This window comes from Lissotriton helveticus, chromosome 6, assembly GCF_964261635.1.
Source record: "Lissotriton helveticus chromosome 6, aLisHel1.1, whole genome shotgun sequence".
Taxonomy (NCBI): Eukaryota; Metazoa; Chordata; class Amphibia; order Caudata; family Salamandridae; genus Lissotriton; species Lissotriton helveticus.
The window spans coordinates 1,490,363,376-1,490,386,975 of record NC_136067.1 but is presented as its reverse complement, the minus strand read 5'-3'; the positions used below and the strand labels follow the sequence as shown (position 1 = coordinate 1,490,386,975).

The 23,600-nt window shown below is 42.4% G+C and overlaps 1 protein-coding gene across 1 annotated transcript in view; it reads left to right on the top strand.

Annotated features, from left to right (window-relative positions):
• RYR2 (ryanodine receptor 2) overlaps positions 1-23,600 on the top strand; it is a 3,071,198-nt gene that overhangs the window by 927,886 nt on the left and 2,119,712 nt on the right. The window contains exon 28 of the mRNA XM_078648003.1: positions 6,340-6,454. Coding sequence (XP_078504129.1) covers positions 6,340-6,454 — 115 coding nt within the window. The remainder of the gene's footprint in view (positions 1-6,339; positions 6,455-23,600) is intronic.

Below are 23,600 nucleotides of genomic sequence, written 5' to 3'. Positions count from 1 at the left end.
GTATCTTACAGACAATTATCGACAAGTCTGTACAAGGTAAATCATAGATGGTTTATAGTCTGTTTTTCAGTTTCTCTACAGCTTTCAACAGGGTCAATATACCCACCCTGTGGAGGAAATTAATGAAAATGGGGATACCAGATGCTCTTCTGAGGTTGGTTCTCGCCCTCCATTTGTCTACATGGTATAAAGTCCCGATTGGGTGAGACGGGGCTTGAGGTCTGACCAATATGATACCCACCTTGAATGGTCTAAAGCAGGGTTGCCCATTAGCCCCTCTTACTAAGCAACTTACCAGAAAGTTTTATAAAAATAAATAATTTCCCTTCCAAGGTAGCTTCCATTAACATAAACATGGTAATGCATGTTGATGATGTGGTACTTTTTGACCGTACTCCGATCGGTTTACAGCGCAGCATAGACGCCTTAGTAGGTATTCAGAAGCAAATTTCATAAAAGTAAATATCTCCAAAACAAGGTGGTCCCATTTAGGAGAATGAAACATTATATTCACTTCGATTGGAAATTAGATGGGATAATTGTTGAGGTGGCAAAAGCATACACCTATTTAGTGCAAGTATTTACGTAATCCCTTGAAGCTTCTTTCCACTTTCAGCATATGGATCTAAAAGCTGTTGCTCATATAAACACCCTTAATAGATTGTATTCTTCTTCCAGTAAGGGACACATCCATTCTCTTCTCAAAATGTATCGTAAATAAATTCCCCTTACCCTACCTTATGCGACAGAATGTATTCCTACTAGCAGATGGCACATTCTGAAAACATGCAAAGGTAAATATCTACGTTAAATAACAGCATTGAGTCAAGCAAAACTGGTTGAAATACTCCATTTAGAGCTCTCAATAGTTAAAGCCTTTTCAAAAGCTTTGGCCAACATATTTAGATGGGCATTTAAGCTTCTGCATGTGGAAGAAGCCTATTTGATCGCCTTATTAAAATACAAAACATTTTAGGTTGGTGCAAACTTATACACCTTTAACAGGAACTTTAGAATACTTCCAATGTACTGAAATCATCCAACAATCCTGGTCTCCAGCACACGTGAAGCCATTTAAAAAAGAAATATGACTCCTAGATTAAGCTTCAATCTCAATATGGCACATTGCTCCTAACTTTCTCACTATAAGTCCTTTGTATCTACTATTGAGTTTAAGATTCACCAAAAGCACGTTAGATATACACTCTAGCGCATTGTATCTGGCAACTAATTATTATGCTTTGCCTAGGGATATTACATCTAAAGGCCTATACAAAAAGCTCGACTGACACAGGTGAAAGCACAGGAGACTGTGATAAATGTGGTAGAGGAGTCCAGGACTTAACCCATGTGTTTTATTTCTGTTCTAATAATGTTGTGGTAGAAGCTAGGAATTGTTTCTTAAAACCCATATGTTTCAGGTATAATCTTTCTACTACCAATCACTTGATCCTCTTATTGAAATCTCTGCCAATTGAATTTGTTTGCTATGATAAGTATAAATATATGAAAACTTTTGCAACTATATTTTAAAAGGAAAATTGTTATCAATATGTTTGTAGTTGAAATTCTATATAAATTACATGATATATGTATTAACTTCAAATTGTTGATCTCTGCGGAGGTCGAAATCAACCAAAAGAAATTTGAAAATTTAAATTGAGAAATTATCATGCTGAGACGATTCTGTCTCATAAGTCAAGGTCTGCTTACAATACTTAGTATGGAGTACGTAGAATCTTTGCCCTGCTAGAAACCTTTTCTGCAGTACCAGAAAAAGTGTGTGGAACATAATGAACACAAGCCATCAACTGTCACCTTCACAAAGAGTTACTCTTCAATACAAATCATTATAACATATTCAATACATCTACACACCTAAAGTGCATTAGGAGCAGATGTGTTTCGTAAACACTTATACTGATTAGCTGGACACAGAATGTACAAAATTAGGTAGAAAAGTAATGTGGTAGTTACCCACCAATATGTAAACTATAAAACAAATGGAGACACCCACTGGATGATATAATCAGTGATGTCATATGTGATGTCATCATTTATGTAATTTGCGATGTCATCAGAGATGTCTTAAATTATGTCATATAACATGTCATAGCTGATGTAAAATGTGAGGTCAAAAGCAGTGCAAGGTGGTGGCACAAGTTATAGTTAGCTTTGCTAACTATAACTGGTGAAATTCTGTTTTTTTACTTCAAAATGTTAATGTGTCCTTGACATATTCACCAACTATAAAGTTATTTTATCCTTTTTTTTCCTAGTGAATTTCTAAGGGTTTAAATAAAAAGTAATAGAGCTTTTTATCACACCTAACTATAACAGTACTGTAAGTGAATATATATATATATATATATATATATATATATATATATATATATATATATATATATATATATATATATATATATATATATATATATATATATATATATATATATATATATTACCTACTGGCGGTCGCCAGTAGGTATATATAGTTAGGATTTTTTTCCTATGGGATTTTTGAAAATTCTATGTTAAATAACTTTGGCGTTTGAGGACGGAATTGGCTGAAATTTTCTGGAAAATGGAACATTTTGTTTCTGAGCAGCCCCTGAAAATTTGGGGGGGTTTCGTCAAGCGGGGGCCGAGAAAAAAGGGGGGTCCCAAAACGTGTTTTTAACATTGAGTTTTCCATAGGGCGGTTGGACTCACTTTTAGCTCGAACGGCTGAATGGATTTCCACGAAACTTGGCAAAATTGTAGGGACTGGTAGCCCGATGTGCCTTTGCTATGTCTCAAGATATATGCTCCAGTGGTTTTTACGAAAATGAACTTTGAAAAATATATATTGGGCTACATTGGGCTATATATATGTTGGAGCCCAAATGTAGCCCAATGTAGCCCAATGAAGCCCAATGAAGCCCAATGTAGCCCAAAGATGGCCGCCAGAGACAAAAAAAACAAATGTAGCCCAAATATCAGCCAGATGTAGCCCAACTATAGCCCAGTGACAGAATGTCCCAGAGTGTTTTAAAGAACAACTAGAACGCTAACAGTCTTACTTATGACAAAAGTATGGCACACCTGAAGTCATCTTGATTGGAATAAAGTGGTAACACTTAATACATTTAATTTGAAAAGGAACAAAATAAGGGGTTTCATTTTGCCATAGAAATGTTATATATATATATATATATATATATATATATATATATATATATATACATATATATATATATATATATATATATATATATATATATATATATATATATATATATATATATATATATTCACTGAAAAAAACATAGGTTATAGACCATATATAGATAGGAATTAGCATTTACAAAACCTTGAAAATTCACTGAAAAAACCATAGGTTATAAACCATATATAGTTAGGAATTAGCATTTAAAAAACCTTACTTTACTCACACAAAACCATTGAAATTCCATATATAGTTAGTTGTACTAACTATATATCGCGCACCCGCAATCCACTGCTGATCATGTCACATATTACATCATTCATGACATGGTCAGTGACATCACTGATGACATCACTGATGACATCTCAAATGACATCACTGATGACATCACTGATGACATCTCAAATGACATCACTGATGACAACATCCAGTGACTGTATGTTTCTGTAAAGTTAAAATATGTCTTACATATTGAAGAATGAGTGGATGTAGAAGTGTCTGAACAAAGGATTTAGTAGGTGCATGACTGACTGTATGAGTGAGTGATTAAATGTGTCTCACTGAGTGCATGGGTTAGTGACTAAACTGTCTTAATTTGTGCATCATTATGTCTGTTGTTCTGTAAACTGCTGCATGTGTTGATCAGTAGCTATATGATTAACTATATGGGTTATTGATTGGTTGCCCAAGTATTTGTATGGGAGACTGAGAGTGTGTATGGGTGGCTGGGAGGTGTATGACTCTCTGCATAGATGTATGGGTTCAAAAGTGCATGTGGAAACAGCTGTATGGGCGGTTGACTGTGTGCATGACTGTATTGGTGAGTGAATAGATATCTCAGTGCTACATGTCAAAGTAAGTACATATGTAAAATACAGTACATGTGAGAGTTGACATATATAAATAACTGTGCATAAGAGCCAGTGAATGTGTGAGTGGCTGTATGGATCATTGTGAACTTGTATCCAGGATTGTATAAGTGAGTAAATATGTTTTAGTATATGTTTGAATAAGTAAGGTGTGTTTAACTGTATAGTTAAGGAAATGGAGGTGTGATTGATTGTTTGCATGACTGACTAGGTGTGTGTGTAACTTCATGGATGAGTGACAATCTGTGAGTCTGTGTTTACACTGAGTGTATCTAAGGTTATATTAGAGTCTGAAGAGGTTCATCGTATTATCACATGAATGATGTCATCAGTGATGTGATCAGTAATGTCAAATGAGATGTCATCAGTGATGTCATCAGTGATGTCATTTGAGATGTCATCAGTGATGTCATCAGTGATGTCACTGACCATGTCATGAATGATGTAATATGTGACATGATCAGCAGTGGATTGCGGGTGCGCGATATATAGTTAGTACAACTAACTATATATGGAATTTCAATGGTTTTGTGTGAGTAAAGTAAGGTTTTTTAAATGCTAATTCCTAACTATATATGGTTTATAACCTATGGTTTTTTCAGTGAATATATATATATATATGTTTATAACACAAATAAAGCAAGTGAGGGACACCTTTACTCCAACATGGTACCCAAAATTGAGTAGATGGTTACAGAGGGTTAATATTCTAGATTTGTTCAGCGAGATGAAGGCAATGCATAGCATTTTCAAATAATTAATGCTGAAAGTGGAGCCAGGGAGATAATATTTATTCTGTTGGAGGGTCACATCCTAATAGAAGGGAGCTCACTCAAAGTGACTCTCTCTTCGCTGCCCAGTTCACATTGTGCACCTCAGGCATTAGGCAATGCACTATTTTTCACTGACAGCCCCCCATCAAAAGTAGGGAATTTCAGTGGAGCATTATGGGAGAATCTACATGGGTGCGGGGGCTAACACCACCAGCCTGCCTCCTCTCTGATGTAGAATCCAGCCGCCCTGCTTGTGTGTTAGGGTTTAAGTATACCTTTTGAGATTTTTTAATCTTAAACATAAACAATTGATTAATTTCTTATTTGTCATTTTAAGGTGCTTAGAGGCTTTTCAGTGGATACATATCAGGACACTTTCAAGGTCACCACAGCATCCATAGGAAGCATGTGGTAGCCTTTGGCATGTCCTTGGGTTAGGAGTGTTAAAATATGAGTTTGTCTAGCTTCAACTCTGTCTGGAGGAACTTGAACACTTTGGGGTTATGGATATTTGCAAAGTCTTTGTTTAAGAGGGTTGCATGATAGATCTGAAAGACTATTTTTTTCTGGAGTGACTTTTCTTCTGGAAGTATTCTACAGAATGAAGCAAAAGTAGTTTCTTGTCACTGAGTAAAGGATCAGCAATTCCTGGAGCTTGATTTGTCTGCTTTTGCCTTTGGAGGTTGGGCTCACAAATTCTGCTAGAATAAATGGCAGAGTGACACTGGGCTAGTACACCACTGGAATAAGATAAACATGAGTTTGAGGAAGTCCATGGTAATCCATATAGGAGTCAGATGCTTTATTCAGGCATGTGATTGGTAATGCTAATGCTGATATCTATGCTGTGGCCGTTGGCTTGGAAATGAAGGGTAATGGGATGGACAAGAGCTACATATGAAAAATCAAATACAAATGACATTTATTGAGAGACTGTGCTTGTGACCAGGGGAGTAAAACACGAAATATTGCATTTTTCAGTTGATATGTTCAACTTTGTAGGAAGCAAGAGACTTTGGGAAAGACAGGAGAGTCTTTTAACCTATCATGCCAAATATAGGCCAAATACTACTAACAGCCATGTGTCTCCTTTCTCAGCTGCTTTGAGGGTGTGGTAGCAAACAGCAATGATGAGCAGAGGTATGCCATACTTTATGTACACTGGATTTCTGTGAAGTTAGTTGATGACATTGCAGCCATCAATGTCTCACACAGAAGGAATAGGTGCATGGTGCATGTGCATGTCATTGCCCCTAGCATCAGTAGTTTAGAAAGCTTTTGCTGACGTTTTTGAAAATGCTTAGAACTATGAAAGTGTAGCTAGAATAGACAGCATATTTACTCAAAAAAATGTTTAAGGTACTTAGGGGTTATTATAATTATATTAATTGATTGATAACTTAACCTCAAATACCATGGCCTACTATGTTCACTAATTCAATTGAACATTTTGAGTTTACATACATCAAAGCATGCTGTTATTTTACAGATTTATGTTAAGAAGAACAAAGCCAGACTATAATACAAGCCACTCCACTCGGCTCACTGAGGATGTACTCGCGGATGAGAGAGATGACTATGATCATCTGATGCAAACTACTACGGTATGCTTACACTGCATTTTTAAATGCTATACAATATTTGATAATGCTCCCAGTTTTGCTTTTGTTCTTTGTTACCACATGTTACTGTCATTCACAGTAGTGTGAGAGAAAGTCGGAGCCTTGACAAAGCGAAATTAGTGTGGGAAGTGTGTTTATTAAGCTGATTAGTGTCAGTGCCACCCTTGCTTAAAACCTGCTTGTGTGCTGTAATTTTATACAGAATGAGAACTGTGCACAGGAATCTTTAGTAATTACGCCCAATTGAACCTTTAAAAAAAATCAACAAATTCAATTTGAGGAACATTAAACTCAAGTATGGGACAGACAAAGGAGTAATAGTGTTAGTATCCCTTATGATCAGTTAATGCTGTGGAAATATTCCATTATCCCATATGTCTAAAAGTTCAACTTGATTAAAACATAATTTTGAAAATGTAATCTGATATTAGTGTGTGGTCCCTTAGATAAATATAGTTGTGGGCTCAGCAACTAAAAATGAGCTCCCAACATTTCATCTGTCTTTAATTTGTTTAGTTTTTCCCAATCCTTACTATTAAGAGTGGGCAATGTTTTTATCTGTAGTATTCTAACCAATCTTGGTTTCCTTGGCATTCCAGCAGGCAGGCCCATAACTACTCTTACAATGTTCTGGAGTGGCTTTCTTTACAGGGTAATCCCTCTGGATTACAGCTGCTAAAGGTTCAACCTGTGAGCTATGCAGATCATGAAAATGAAAAAGATTGATCAATGAACCTAGAGATTACTATCCTGTGCAGATCATGTTGGAAAAAGCATTGAGGAGCTGCTGGGGAAAGGAGAATAGTTGCCTAACTAAATGTAATTCTAGATTATCAAGTGCATAACCACAATTGTTGCAAATAGTGATGCACAATTCACCATACCATGCCAGAATGAACCCTCATCAATGGGCTACAGATGGCAGAAAAGTAGAATACCATTCAGTGGTCTCAAGGCCACACAAGTACAACAGCACCTCAATACTACTTCAGAAAACTGTACCATATGGGACATAGACATGCTAAATGTAATTCTTAGGCATATATTCTTTTAAGTTGTTCCAGTTTAGGACCTTTGACATACTATACAATTGTAATGTTGTGTCTACCAAAGAGTGAGATATTTGTGTTTACTGTGTTCATCATTAGAAGATTACATTCCTTATACCTAACCTAGGATTTTAATATGCATTGTAGATCAGCAGCCTTCTGATCCAGAATGACTGCATTGTCTTCATAAGATAAAAATAAAGGTTGCATTTCGGAACCACTCTTGTAATTACAACGCATGCCAACGTAGTCATTAATAAAACTGCGTCTTTACCACGCATGTCTCTACAACTCATGACTCTGCAATGAAAATATAAGTATTTAACAGGTAAGTATTATGCCTTTATAGATGCGTGTGTGTGTGTGTGTGTGTGTATATATATATATATGGGAGAAGATCTGAATAATTTTCTGTAAATATTTTATTTCACCATACGCATAACCTGTTTATAATGGATTTTATACCTTTTGTATATGGTTTTAATCTATTTTGATTTCGTTATGGATGATTTATGGATGAATTTACATTGTTACTCTGACTATCGCATTGTTTTTTGCATTGATGTTTGATTTTCTACATACAGAGCTGGATTAACTTGTAGTTTATAGGCATGTCCTAATGTCTGCTATCAAATGAATTCCAAAAGATGTGATTGCCCTAGTTCCCCATCCCTTTATTAACTATAGATATGCACTGCCGACTTTTTGCACTTTATTAGCACTTTGCACTTTATTAGGTTTTTTTAAATCTGCTCCGGATTTTTATCTGGATATAAAATGTTTGCTGCTGAATTTTTGGGATTCTGCACCTTGCACTTTTCTTCTATGCACTTTAAAAACTTTATGTGGTTATGAATTGCATTACTGGTTTTAGAACATACCCCACTGAGATTGACTTTTATGGTTCAGTTTTAATGCGCTAATAAGGTATTATGATTATCCATTGGGCACTTGCCCTTTATGTCTACTATGTGAAAAAAATATATTTTTCCTGTTTTGAAGACATTTTAATTGTACAGTGATTCTAGTGTTATTGCATTTAACATTTATTTCACTTTGTACATAGTATATGGATGATTTACTTTCTTCACTGAACGATATTACTTTTATGTCTACTCATATGTGGGAGGAGTCTCGTTTTCCACCAGTATTTAACCACTTATGTCTCTGGGTCTTGTCATGTGATCAAGTCCGGTTTTCCGGACGAAACGCGTCATGCCGCCATCCCCATTGATGGAATAAAGCACACTATTTTTTTGTAATTCCTTGGTTTGTGGTCTGTACCTGGCTGCGTCCGTTGCTGTTGGTGTTCGGCGCTTCAGGATTGTGGATTTATATATATATATATATATATATATATATATATATATATATATATATATATATATATATATATATATATATATATATATATGGGACGGTTTGTTCTAAGGCAGTAGGGTGTGAAGTCTGTTTTCTATCATCACAGCGCTTTTCCATCCCCACGCAACCATTACCAGCAATGAACATGAGAATTGCATTCTGGGACTGGTAGTCGCGGTACATGATGCGACATACCAGGGACATTGGCGATTTGTATTTGTGCCATGAGGGGCGGAGCAGCGCTGGACTAATCAGGTGGGGCGTTCCCCTGTGTTGGCCTCTTCACTCTCGTCTTTGGAGGGGGTGACGGATCCATATTACAGCGCGGGTTCCAGTACCGCGCAAAGAGGCCCCCGTCCCACCAAGTTGGCTCTGACCTGCTGGCTGCTGCTTCGGTGGCGTTTTGGAATCACCTGGGGTACCGGGATTTGCCAGAGCCCACCTCCTGGTCTGGGAGAAATCGTAGCGGTGGTGGAGTAATTTTGGCTTCACGCTGGGCAGGATATGCATTTCATCCATGCCCCCGCTCATTGGACACCGGACATATGTAGGTTGAGACGGTTAAGGACAGGAGGGGACGGTTAGTTCTACGGCAGCAGAGTGTGGAGTCTATTTTCTATCATCACAGCGCTTTTCCATCCCCACGCAACCATTACCAGCAATGAACATGAGAATTGCATTCTGGGACTGGTAGTCGCGGTACATGATGCGACATACCAGGGACATTGGCGATTGGTATTTGTGCCATGAGGGGCGGAGCAGCGCTGGACTAATCAGGTGGGGCGTGATATTTATATCAGTGAAAATTGCCGCCACCTAAAGCATTCACACCCGTGGCGCTGACGAAGGCTAATCCTAAGCCGAAATGCATTCGCCTAACAGCGGGTGATGCGATAGTCTCCTACCTGCTAGAATGGAATAAAGGCTATCTCCACCTGTTCCCCCTGTGTTGGCCTCTACACTCTCGTCGTTGGAGGGGGTGACGGATCCATATTACAGCGCGGGTTCCAGTACCGGGCAAAGAGGCCCCCGTCTCACCAAGTTGGCTCTGGCCAGCTGGCTGCTGCTTCGGTGGCGTTTTGGAATCATCTGGGGTACCGGGATTTGCCAGAGCCCACCTCCTGGTCTGGGAGAAATCGTAGCGGTGTTGGAGTCATTTTGGCTTCACGCTGGGCAGGATATGCATTTCATCCATGCCCCCGCTCATTGGACACCGGACATATGTAGGTTGAGACGGTTGGGGACAGGAGGGGACGGTTTGTTCTACGGCAGCAGAGTGTGGAGTCTGTTTTCTATCAGCACAGCGCTTTTCCATCCCCACGCAACCATTACCAGCATTGTACATGAGAATTGCATTCTGGCACTGGTAGTCGCGGTACATGACGCGACATACCAGGGACATTAGCGATTGGTATTTGTGCCATGAGGGGCAGAGCAGCGCTGGACTAATCAGGTGGGGCGTGATATTTATATCAGTGAAAATTGGCGCCACCTGAAGCATTCACACCCGTGGCGCTGACGAAAGCTAATCCTAAGACGAAATGCATTCGCCTAACAGCGGGTGATGCAATAGTCTCCTACCTGCTAGAATGGAATAAATGCTGTCTCCACCTGTTCCCCTGTGTTGGCCTCTTCACTCTCGTCGTTGGAGGGGATGACGGATCAATATTACAGCGTGGGTTCCAGTACCGCGTAAAGAGGCCCCCGTCTCACCAAGTTGGCTCTGACCTGCTGGCTGCTGCTTCGGTGGCGTTTTGGAATCACCTGGGGTACCGGGATTTGCCAGAGCCCACCTCCTGGTCTGGGAGAAATCGTAGCGGTGTTGGAGTCATTTTGGCTTCACGCTGGGCAGGATATGCATTTCATCCATGCCCTCGCTCATTGGACACCGGACATATGTAGGTTGAGACGGTTGGGGACAGGAGGGACGGTTTCTTCTACGGCAGCAGAGTGTGGAGTCAGTTTTCTATCATCACAGCGCTTTTCCATCCCCACGCAACCATTACCAGCAATGAACATGAGAATTGCATTCTGAGACTGGCAGTCGCGGTACATGATGCCACATACCAGGGACATTGGCGATTGGTATTTGTTCCATGAGGGGCGGAGCAGCGCTGGACTAATCAGGTGAGGCGTGATATTTATATCAGTGAAAATTGCCGTCATCTGAAGCATTCACATCCGTGGCGCTGACGAAGGCTAATCCTAAGCCGAAATGCATTCGCCTAACAGCGGGTGATGCGATAGTGTCCTACCTGCTAGAATGGAATAAATGCTGTCTCCACCTGTTCCCCTGTGTTGGCCTCTTCACTCTTGTCGTTGGAGGGGGTGATGGATCCATATATATATATATATATATATATATATATATATATATATATATATATATATATATATATATATATATATATATATATATAGATATATATATATCGATACCTCCACTCCTCTCTGCGGTGCCCAGCCGGAACACCACCAAAGGATGAATGACAGACTCCAAATGTCGTGGAAAATGCAGGTCTTTTTTATTTTCTCAAAAGGTCAGACGCGTTTCGAATACCTCCGTATTCTTTCTCAATTTACAAAAACGTAGTCCACTCTTAGTTTTTATACATACATTTTTTCCATTGTGTGATGCTTTCACCCCCTCCACCTGATGTATAGAAATGAAGGAAATACTCGACGGGTATGCATGCTGGGACTTATAGTTTGAAGAACCTTATTCAATGGATTGTGTGTCCTTTGCACAACATTACAGCATGAATGCAATGTAATGAGAGTTAGTAATGTTGAGGAAATGGCGTAATGCACATGTAATACCAAATTTATCGACTTCATCAAAAATGAACATTCTAAATGATGTTAAGATAAATATTTTCACCATAATATTCCAATGGATATAAATAAATAAATATATACATTGATAAAATGTCTGGTACCAAAAATATATATGTTTGAATACATATCTACAATTTTACGAAAACCAACAATTCATATATGATAAATGCAGTTTTAAAAAAAAAGATAATGATAAGATGTTAAAAATTATTGTTACTCTAAAATCCTATACATTAATTACGGAATAAATTCCTGATTTCATAAATGGTGAACATCATAAATTCATGTTAGTCTGATGGATTTATGTGCAAAATTACGCATTGTGCAAAAATACAAACTAAGTGCAAATGCATTGTTTCATAGCAGCATCCAAACATTTCCTTCATAAAGTGCAATTAGTGATGTGAGGATTTTTCCAAAAAGACAACAATAAACACAATTTATACTTATTGATAATAAGAATTATAACTCATTCATCAATATATCCAATGTTAAAACTTATAAGTAAAAAATGTGAATTATACTTATAATGTGAAAAACTAAAAACAATATTGAGACAATTGAAAAACAGGGGCCACTAGTTACGTATTTCATTTTTTCAGGAATATATGGGATATGGGATATACAGTAAAAATTGATTTTTGGAGGATTAAATGTTAGAGGAAATGGTGTAGATCCTCTGTATTATTTAATCCATTTGGGTGCCTACTGTCCAATTCCACGATATATTTAGATTCCAGCTGACGCAGGCTCTTTTCCCGGTTCCCACCTCGCGGATTGTCATTTACAGCGGCAATGACAAAATATTTTAAATCCGCTAATTTATTTTGGTGGATGGCTTTAAAATGTCTTGCGACCGGGTATGTGCTATCGTTATTTACAATCGCCCGCAAGTGTTGCAGAATCCTGACGTGCACCTGCTGCTTGGTACTACCCACATACCTAAGCCCACAGGTGCACGTCAGGATATAAACTGCATACTCAGTTTTGCAGTCAAAGCACCCCTGGATTTTAAACTCTTTTGGGCTGAATGGTGTGGTGTATTTCTTAGTTGTGGCACCAAATTTACAGGCCCGACATGACGAGCATTTGTAAAAGCCCTGTTTTTCAGGTATCCATGAAACCACTTTCTTTCTAGTGCTGAGATCCGGAATGCTTTTAGCTATTTGACTTCTCATGGAGATGCCCCTACGATATGTTATGATGGGTTTATCCGGTATCTCAGGTGTCATGACTGCATCGGTCTGTACTATCGCCCAATTCCGATTAATAATAGAACGAAGTTGGCGTTGCTGGCTATTGTAGGTTAAAATTAACCTTGGGGTGTTGGAAGTTTCCTCATTCTCTCGAGATTCCATATCCTCCATATTGGTGACCAACAATGTTTCCCTAGGTCTACTATTGGCTTTGTCCAAAGCCCTTTGTAGACTGTGTGCCGTATAGCCTCTTCTACGGAATCTCTAAATCGCTTCTCGCATGCATGTGTTCTGTTGTTCCTCACTACTACATATGCGTTTAATGCGAAGAAGCTCTCCGTAGGGAATGCTTTCAATAGGATGTCTCGGATGAGCACTCGAGGCATGCAACGTAGAGTTGCCGGCCGTTGGCTTTCTATGTAGAGTAGTACTTAAACCACCATTCTCTATATATACTCTCGTGTCCAAAAAATCCACTTCAGTGCAACTTACATTTGAAGTAAAATTCAAATTGATCTGATTTGCATTTATATCACATATAAAATCATTGGCACTTTCATTGTTACCCTTCCACGGGACAAAAACATCATCTATGAAGCGCAACCACAATTTTATGTGATCTCCATATTGTTTGTAAAGTACTTGTCTAAGTGTCTGCTCCTCCCACCAGCCAACCCCTAAACAGGCATAGCTGGGGGAGAAGCAAGACCCCATCGCCACACCTCATATAGTTTTTTCAAATACAAAATAATTGTTGTTTAAGCACCATTCAATACTTTTCATGATCATTTTGTTATGTTCATAGTTCTCAATGGACCTGGTTGATAGGAAATGTTTTACTGCATTCAATCCTACTTGATGATCCATGCAAGCATATAAGGATTCAATATCCATTGTTATCAGTTTCATGCCGTCTTCCCACTTTACATTAATAATTTTGGTTAAAAAATCCCCTGTGTCCTTTACATACGACGGTAAATCCTTCACCAGGTCTTGTAGATAATAATCAATGTATTGAGATAGGTGCTCACTGGCACTTTCAATTGCAGAGATTATTGGGCGTCCTGGGACAGGTGTTCTTTCTTTGTGGGTTTTGGGAAGAAAGTATATAGATGGTAATGTCGGTGATTCATTCCATAGAAAGGCATATTCTTCTTTGGAAATCATGTTATCCCTTTTGCATTGGAGTAGATGTTTCCTCAATGTCTCCAATGCTCTCATATATTCCTTATTGTTTGTTTCCACATAGCACATGGTGTCAGATAGCTGTTGATTTGCTTCCATCAGATAGTCCTTTTTTGGCCACAGGATTATATTGCCGCCTTTGTCTGACGCTTTCACGATTATTTCTGTGTTGTTTCCTAATTTGGCCATTAATCGGTTATATTGGATCTGATTTGAACTTAATTTTTTAGGATGGTGACTGACACGATGATATAAATCTTTTATGTCTTCAGTTACTCTGTCATGGAAGATGTCAATGGCATCTTTTGGCATTATTCCAACAAACACTGATTTTTGTTTAAAAGGGCTTCTGCCAGCCCCAAGTTGACTTATAGATGCCAGTTGTAGTTGTTGTTGTGTGGACATATCGATTCCATCTTCCTCGCTGATATTTTCCTCTAATACCTGAGCAGTCAACACTCCCTCCACATCTGTTGCTGCTAGTCTGATGTTACTTGTTGAGGATGATTGTCCCACAGCTTGTTTTTTAGCCAATCTGTTTTTTATTTTGAAAAACTTGAGTAATTTTAATTTTCTGATGTAACTGAAAATATCTATTCTTGTCTGTGCATAGTTAAAGTCCCTAGGAGGGCAGTATGACAGGCCCAGCTTTAAGATTTGCTCTTCATGATCATTTAACTTCAGTGTTGTCAAGTTAATGATTGTTTTGTCCATTGTGTTAGTTATTGTTGATTGCGGCAGAAATGTATTTTTCCCTTTCCCCTTGTTTTTGCTACGCCTTTCCCTTCTTTTTGCGTTTCGGGTTTTTGCGTTGCTTGGGGCTGAGGCTGTTGCCGTTTCCGCAGTCGTAAGGTTTTCATCCGGTCCTCGACCAAAAAATCAATTTCTTCGCCGAGGTCCAGGGCTCTTGGCGCAGGATTTTCGTCATCGGTACTATTCCTGCTACTGTCACTATAAACAGAGCTATTGTCACTCTGTTCGCTTGTTGGATCATTGCTGCCACTGGCTTGTTCGTTAGAACACACATATATATATATATATATATATATTCACTGAAAATATATAGTTAGTACTACTAACTATATATGGAATTTCAATGGTTTTGTGTGAGTAAAAAAAGGTTTTTTAATGCTAATTCCTAACTATATATGGTCTATAACCTATGGTTTTTTCAGTGAATTTTCATGGTTTTGTAAATGCTAATTCCTAACTATATATGGTCTATAACCTATGGTTTTTTCAGTGAATTTCAATGGTTTTTTAATAGCAAATATCATAAGCTGTCGAATGTCAAGTACGTGGTAAGAAAAAACATGTTCGTGTTTATGCACACTGATCTGCTTTGAATGCTGCCCCCCCCCCCTCATTTCTATTAGGAATACTCTCTCTTTGCAGATAGTGAAGGGTAGTTAACGCAGGCCTTTGCCCCCGTTGTAATCCGTCGTGCCTGCTTCTCTCTCCATTTGATTGATTGTTATCCAAGCATTTACTATTTTAGAATTGATTCTCTTTGGTTCATTCTCTATTTACAAACAAGCACAGAGTCGCAATACTCTGTTTAGTCTTTGCAGATAGCGAAAAATCGTGTAAAAAAACAAAAGGAATCGCGCAAAATCAGTAGGCCACTAATGGGATCTCTTTTTGACCTCGCTAAAATAGAAACATTAGGAACAACCCCTCATGAGAAATACGAAACTAGTGAGATGAACTGAACTCCACACCATGATGTATGCAAGACAGCTCGGCTCCGCCACCCACCCCGCCCAAAATAACGATAAACTCTATGCAAATATTACAAATATATACAACACACCAGCAAAGTAACAGGGTAAAACATTTTATTAAATAACTATTTACATAACTATTTTATACTTTTTGTTGCCCGATCCGGCTAGCTCAATCGATCGAGCATGAAACTCATGCACTCTGATGGTTCAAAGTTTTGAGGAGTGCTTGTAACACTGTCTGAAGCCTATTTGCACTTGCTTCAGCTTCACTATTCTTAATGTAAGTGGGGGCTGTTTGAGGACGTGACTGCATTTGAAAACAATGTGATGCGGTGCCACCCTGAACCGCTTGACGGAGGCCCCCGAGGGACGGTGTCATGGCGCGGACTCGGAGGAGGCGCTTGGCTCCGGCCCCCTCCCCAAGTCGTGTTGCCCTGGTGTGGCCTGAGATCGCCCCTGACATAGGTAGCCGGCTCCCGGTGTCAAGCGGAACTTTTTGCCTTTTGGTGACTCTTCCATTCTTGACCTTGTCCCACAATCCGTTTCACCTAAAGACACGCTGTAGTGGGGCGCCCCTTTTCCGTTTCAGTTGCCATTCCGCCCGCTTTTGCTACACTGTGCCTCTTCCGCTATTCAGCTGTTTACCGCCCGCTCTTTCGACTACAGCGTCTCGCTCACCATGTACTTGAGTTGCTCCCGCTCTAGCGGTGCAGCGATAGGCGGCTGCCACAGGACTCTCAAAATGGCAGCCGGCTCTTCAGATTTGGGCGTGGTCCAGTAAAATGGGCCTGCGACACCTTGGAACTCGGACGCTTGGGCTCCATTCTCGAAAGCGTCCCCTCAGCCTTGAAGATTCTACAAAAGTCTTGGGGGCCCCCGACTCCCGCAGGCTTCTGGTGGGCAGCGCCTTGCATGATTGCTCGTGGAATGGCCACGACGGAGCTACGAAATGGTGGTGCTCTCATGCTAACGCCAGCTTCAGTCTGAAACATCCAGAAACACTGTAGACTACCAATTCGATCAGTTCCGGTATGGCCCCAACGTGACCCGGTAGAGAAGAACTTGCCCTCCCCTCTTTGACTGATGGTTCTTGTTGCCTGTCCCTTCTGTTGTCATTTAACAGAACTATTTAGCCTGCTGAAAGGAGTTGTGTTCCGACCGCTGGTTGGTGGAGACATTTTGACTATATTGTGGACCGGCGTTGTCGCGTAATGCGTCATATGACGCGCCGCGTTAGCGCACCCGGAAGTGCTCCGGTGCGCGAAGCGCAGCTTCCCGGAAGCGATCCGGGGCGCGGCGCGCAGCGCGTAACGTAAGCATAACAGGTCATGTGACTTCTTAATAAAACTTTTTATTGGTTCATTTTACTTTTCTTATTCTAATGATGAAAGGCTTGGTCATATGACCTAAAAATTACGCTTTTTATTACTTTCGAACATTATTTTTTCTTAAACATATGTTATAATGTTCCAGGCTGATGTACTTTCCCGGAAAATTTACAACTGTCCTGCAAGTAAAATATATTCCTTTTTCGAGAAAAAGGGCGTTTCTTCGTCCCATGACGGAGCCGTTGAGCAAAAGAGGCTCGGCCTGCTGTCTTAGTCGCCGATACGCCTGAATATCAGATTCTTATCGATCACTTTATGTTGCAGGAGTGAAAAACACAACAGCCCTTGACCATTTATCTTTACTGCGTTCCTGCGTATTATACCTTTTACCCTTCATGTAATTGGACTGCTTTATTTCACTTGCCTTTTACTGATTCTAAAACACTGACTATTATTAAAAACTTTACCAATGTAAAAACTACTACCATGTTTTCTTTTAAAAACCTTTATTGTGAAAATGTCAGTATACAAATACGGGCCTATAACCACGTGGGCCGACCACGGAGCAAACTGTAATCGTATATGATGAGTAGACATTTACACTGTAGAGGAACGTAACGGGCGGGCCATTAGGTTGCAAGAACTAAGGTGTCTAACAGTTGCGGAATCGGTGGACGTACATTTTATAATTAAAATACGACAGAGCCAGTTACAATAAAATTATCTAGATATACATTTGCGGGCAAGTACCATGGGTGACGTTAATTCGAACTTTCAATAGTACAGTAATCAATAACACATCAGAACTTAATATCAATAGGGATGTCGAAATATTCAATCAATTCTCGTCCCCGCCCGCCATGTTCTTCAAAACTGCATACGTATCTCGTGATTTCAAGGTTCTGCAACCAGTACACAACAAGGAGTTATGAGTCCCATTTATTCCGGCGCCATTTTGGGCGAGGACGGGCAGGTCCAGGATATAGTCAAAATGTCTCTACCAACCATCGACTATGATGATGTTCATATGCTGTATTTATTAGAGTAACACTCATCTGTCCACATGAAATTAATTTGCCACAATCTAAACATGCAAAAAACAACAAGTGATGGACTGAATGTGGATCAATGTCACACACTCCCCCAGTCAAAAGATCTGGGCCCAAATCCATCGTTTTTTTGCACTCCACACCACCCTGGGTCAGATAATGGCTTTATGCAAATCAGCTCTGACCCTGTTGCCCCATGGGAACAGTCCAGTCCGAACTACAACAGCCATATCTTTCCCAGACCGGAATCAAGCATCCGAGGACCGGACCGGTTTCGAGGTAACACCTCTCTTCAGCCCGGCTAGCTTGACTCCAAGTGGTGTGGAGTGCCTGGGACCCACGTCTGGGCATCCCCAGCGCACTTAGGGCGGCAATTGCAAAAAACAACAAGTGATGGACTGAATGTGGATCAATGTCACACACTCCCCCAGTCAAAAGATCTGGGCCCAAATCCATCGTTTTTTTGCACTCCACACCACCCTGGGTCAGATAATGGCTTTATGCAAATCAGCTCTGACCCTGTTGCCCCATGGGAACAGTCCAGTCCGAACTACAACAGCCATATCTTTCCCAGACCGGAATCAAGCATCCGAGGACCGGACCGGTTTCGAGGTAACACCTCTCTTCAGCCCGGCTAGCTTGACTCCAAGTGGTGTGGAGTGCCTGGGACCCACGTCTGGGCATCCCCAGCGCACTTAGGGCGGCAATTGCAAAAAACAACAAGTGATGGACTGAATGTGGATCAATGTCACACACTCCCCCAGTCAAAAGATCTGGGCCCAAATCCATCGTTTTTTTGCACTCCACACCACCCTGGGTCAGATAATGGCTTTATGCAAATCAGCTCTGACCCTGTTGCCCCATGGGAACAGTCCAGTCCGAACTACAACAGCCATATCTTTCCCAGACCGGAATCAAGCATCCGAGGACCGGACCGGTTTCGAGGTAACACCTCTCTTCAGCCCGGCTAGCTTGACTCCAAGTGGTGTGGAGTGCCTGGGACCCACGTCTGGGCATCCCCAGCGCACTTAGGGCGGCAATTGCAAAAAACAACAAGTGATGGACTGAATGTGGATCAATGTCACACACTCCCCCAGTCAAAAGATCTGGGCCCAAATCCATCGTTTTTTTGCACTCCACACCACCCTGGGTCAGATAATGGCTTTATGCAAATCAGCTCTGACCCTGTTGCCCCATGGGAACAGTCCAGTCCGAACTACAACAGCCATATCTTTCCCAGACCGGAATCAAGCATCCGAGGACCGGACCGGTTTCGAGGTAACACCTCTCTTCAGCCCGGCTAGCTTGACTCCAAGTGGTGTGGAGTGCCTGGGACCCACGTCTGGGCATCCCCAGCGCACTTAGGGCGGCAATTGCAAAAAACAACAAGTGATGGACTGAATGTGGATCAATGTCACACACTCCCCCAGTCAAAAGATCTGGGCCCAAATCCATCGTTTTTTTGCACTCCACACCACCCTGGGTCAGATAATGGCTTTATGCAAATCAGCTCTGACCCTGTTGCCCCATGGGAACAGTCCAGTCCGAACTACAACAGCCATATCTTTCCCAGACCGGAATCAAGCATCCGAGGACCGGACCGGTTTCGAGGTAACACCTCTCTTCAGCCCGGCTAGCTTGACTCCAAGTGGTGTGGAGTGCCTGGGACCCACGTCTGGGCATCCCCAGCGCACTTAGGGCGGCAATTGCAAAAAACAACAAGTGATGGACTGAATGTGGATCAATGTCACACACTCCCCCAGTCAAAAGATCTGGGCCCAAATCCATCGTTTTTTTGCTTTGTTTTTGCAATTGCCGCCCTAAGTGCGCTGGGGATGCCCAGACGTGGGTCCCAGGCACTCCACACCACTTGGAGTCAAGCTAGCCGGGCTGAAGAGAGGTGTTACCTCGAAACCGGTCCGGTCCTCGGATGCTTGATTCCGTTCTGGGAAGGACATGGCTTTTGTAGTTCGGACTGGACTGTTCCCATGGGGCAACAGGGTCAGAGCTGATTTGCATATCGCCATTGTCTAACCCAGGGTGGTGTGGAGTGCAAAAAAATGATGGATTTGGGCCCAGATCTTTTGACTGGGGGAGTGTGTGACATTCATCCACATTCAGTCCATCACTTGTTGTTTTTGCAATTGCCGCCCTAAGTGCGCTGGGGATGCCCAGACGTGGGTCCCAGGCACTCCACACCACTTGGAGTCAAGCTAGCCGGGCTGAAGAGAGGTGTTACCTCGAAACCGGTCCGGTCCTCGGATGCTTGATTCCGTTCTGGGAAGGACATGGCTTTTGTAGTTCGGACTGGACTGTTCCCATGGGGCAACAGGGTCAGAGCTGATTTGCATATCGCCATTGTCTAACCCAGGGTGGTGTGGAGTGCAAAAAAATGATGGATTTGGGCCCAGATCTTTTGACTGGGGGAGTGTGTGACATTGATCCACATTCAGTCCATCACTTGTTGTTTTTGCAATTGCCGCCCTAAGTGCGCTGGGGATGCCCAGACGTGGGTCCCAGGCACTCCACACCACTTGGAGTCAAGCTAGCCGGGCTGAAGAGAGGTGTTACCTCGAAACCGGTCCGGTCCTCGGATGCTTGATTCCGTTCTGGGAAGGACATGGCTTTTGTAGTTCGGACTGGACTGTTCCCATGGGGCAACAGGGTCAGAGCTGATTTGCATATCGCCATTGTCTAACCCAGGGTGGTGTGGAGTGCAAAAAAATGATGGATTTGGGCCCAGATCTTTTGACTGGGGGAGTGTGTGACATTGATCCACATTCAGTCCATCACTTGTTGTTTTTGCAATTGCCGCCCTAAGTGCGCTGGGGATGCCCAGACGTGGGTCCCAGGCACTCCACACCACTTGGAGTCAAGCTAGCCGGGCTGAAGAGAGGTGTTACCTCGAAACCGGTCCGGTCCTCGGATGCTTGATTCCGTTCTGGGAAGGACATGGCTTTTGTAGTTCGGACTGGACTGTTCCCATGGGGCAACAGGGTCAGAGCTGATTTGCATATCGCCATTGTCTAACCCAGGGTGGTGTGGAGTGCAAAAAAATGATGGATTTGGGCCCAGATCTTTTGACTGGGGGAGTGTGTGACATTGATCCACATTCAGTCCATCACTTGTTGTTTTTGCAATTGCCGCCCTAAGTGCGCTGGGGATGCCCAGACGTGGGTCCCAGGCACTCCACACCACTTGGAGTCAAGCTAGCCGGGCTGAAGAGAGGTGTTACCTCGAAACCGGTCCGGTCCTCGGATGCTTGATTCCGTTCTGGGAAGGACATGGCTTTTGTAGTTCGGACTGGACTGTTCCCATGGGGCAACAGGGTCAGAGCTGATTTGCATATCGCCATTGTCTAACCCAGGGTGGTGTGGAGTGCAAAAAAATGATGGATTTGGGCCCAGATCTTTTGACTGGGGGAGTGTGTGACATTGATCCACATTCAGTCCATCACTTGTTGTTTTTGCAATTGCCGCCCTAAGTGCGCTGGGGATGCCCAGACGTGGGTCCCAGGCACTCCACACCACTTGGAGTCAAGCTAGCCGGGCTGAAGAGAGGTGTTACCTCGAAACCGGTCCGGTCCTCGGATGCTTGATTCCGTTCTGGGAAGGACATGGCTTTTGTAGTTCGGACTGGACTGTTCCCATGGGGCAACAGGGTCAGAGCTGATTTGCATATCGCCATTGTCTAACCCAGGGTGGTGTGGAGTGCAAAAAAATGATGGATTTGGGCCCAGATCTTTTGACTGGGGGAGTGTGTGACATTGATCCACATTCAGTCCATCACTTGTTGTTTTTGCAATTGCCGCCCTAAGTGCGCTGGGGATGCCCAGACGTGGGTCCCAGGCACTCCACACCACTTGGAGTCAAGCTAGCCGGGCTGAAGAGAGGTGTTACCTCGAAACCGGTCCGGTCCTCGGATGCTTGATTCCGTTCTGGGAAGGACATGGCTTTTGTAGTTCGGACTGGACTGTTCCCATGGGGCAACAGGGTCAGAGCTGATTTGCATATCGCCATTGTCTAACCCAGGGTGGTGTGGAGTGCAAAAAAATGATGGATTTGGGCCCAGATCTTTTGACTGGGGGAGTGTGTGACATTGATCCACATTCAGTCCATCACTTGTTGTTTTTGCAATTGCCGCCCTAAGTGCGCTGGGGATGCCCAGACGTGGGTCCCAGGCACTCCACACCACTTGGAGTCAAGCTAGCCGGGCTGAAGAGAGGTGTTACCTCGAAACCGGTCCGGTCCTCGGATGCTTGATTCCGTTCTGGGAAGGACATGGCTTTTGTAGTTCGGACTGGACTGTTCCCATGGGGCAACAGGGTCAGAGCTGATTTGCATATCGCCATTGTCTAACCCAGGGTGGTGTGGAGTGCAAAAAAATGATGGATTTGGGCCCAGATCTTTTGACTGGGGGAGTGTGTGACATTGATCCACATTCAGTCCATCACTTGTTGTTTTTGCAATTGCCGCCCTAAGTGCGCTGGGGATGCCCAGACGTGGGTCCCAGGCACTCCACACCACTTGGAGTCAAGCTAGCCGGGCTGAAGAGAGGTGTTACCTCGAAACCGGTCCGGTCCTCGGATGCTTGATTCCGTTCTGGGAAGGACATGGCTTTTGTAGTTCGGACTGGACTGTTCCCATGGGGCAACAGGGTCAGAGCTGATTTGCATATCGCCATTGTCTAACCCAGGGTGGTGTGGAGTGCAAAAAAATGATGGATTTGGGCCCAGATCTTTTGACTGGGGGAGTGTGTGACATTGATCCACATTCAGTCCATCACTTGTTGTTTTTGCAATTGCCGCCCTAAGTGCGCTGGGGATGCCCAGACGTGGGTCCCAGGCACTCCACACCACTTGGAGTCAAGCTAGCCGGGCTGAAGAGAGGTGTTACCTCGAAACCGGTCCGGTCCTCGGATGCTTGATTCCGTTCTGGGAAGGACATGGCTTTTGTAGTTCGGACTGGACTGTTCCCATGGGGCAACAGGGTCAGAGCTGATTTGCATATCGCCATTGTCTAACCCAGGGTGGTGTGGAGTGCAAAAAAATGATGGATTTGGGCCCAGATCTTTTGACTGGGGGAGTGTGTGACATTGATCCACATTCAGTCCATCACTTGTTGTTTTTGCACAATCTAAACATGTCATTTTAATCTTTCCAAAGTTCTTCTAAATATTTGGGACCGTTTCCCTTGCCTCTGGTGCTGTCAGTGCCACTTCTTTGGTGAATGTACTGGCAGGTCGGGGGTTCTCCTCCAAATCTCTCTTTTATGCAGCACTATAATTAATCGGTGCCACCTCTCCATATGACGATGCATGGTATAGTTACCATAACTATATATTTTTTCGGTTCCTCTGGAGAGTACATCGTGGCAGATAAGGCGTGTAACGTAC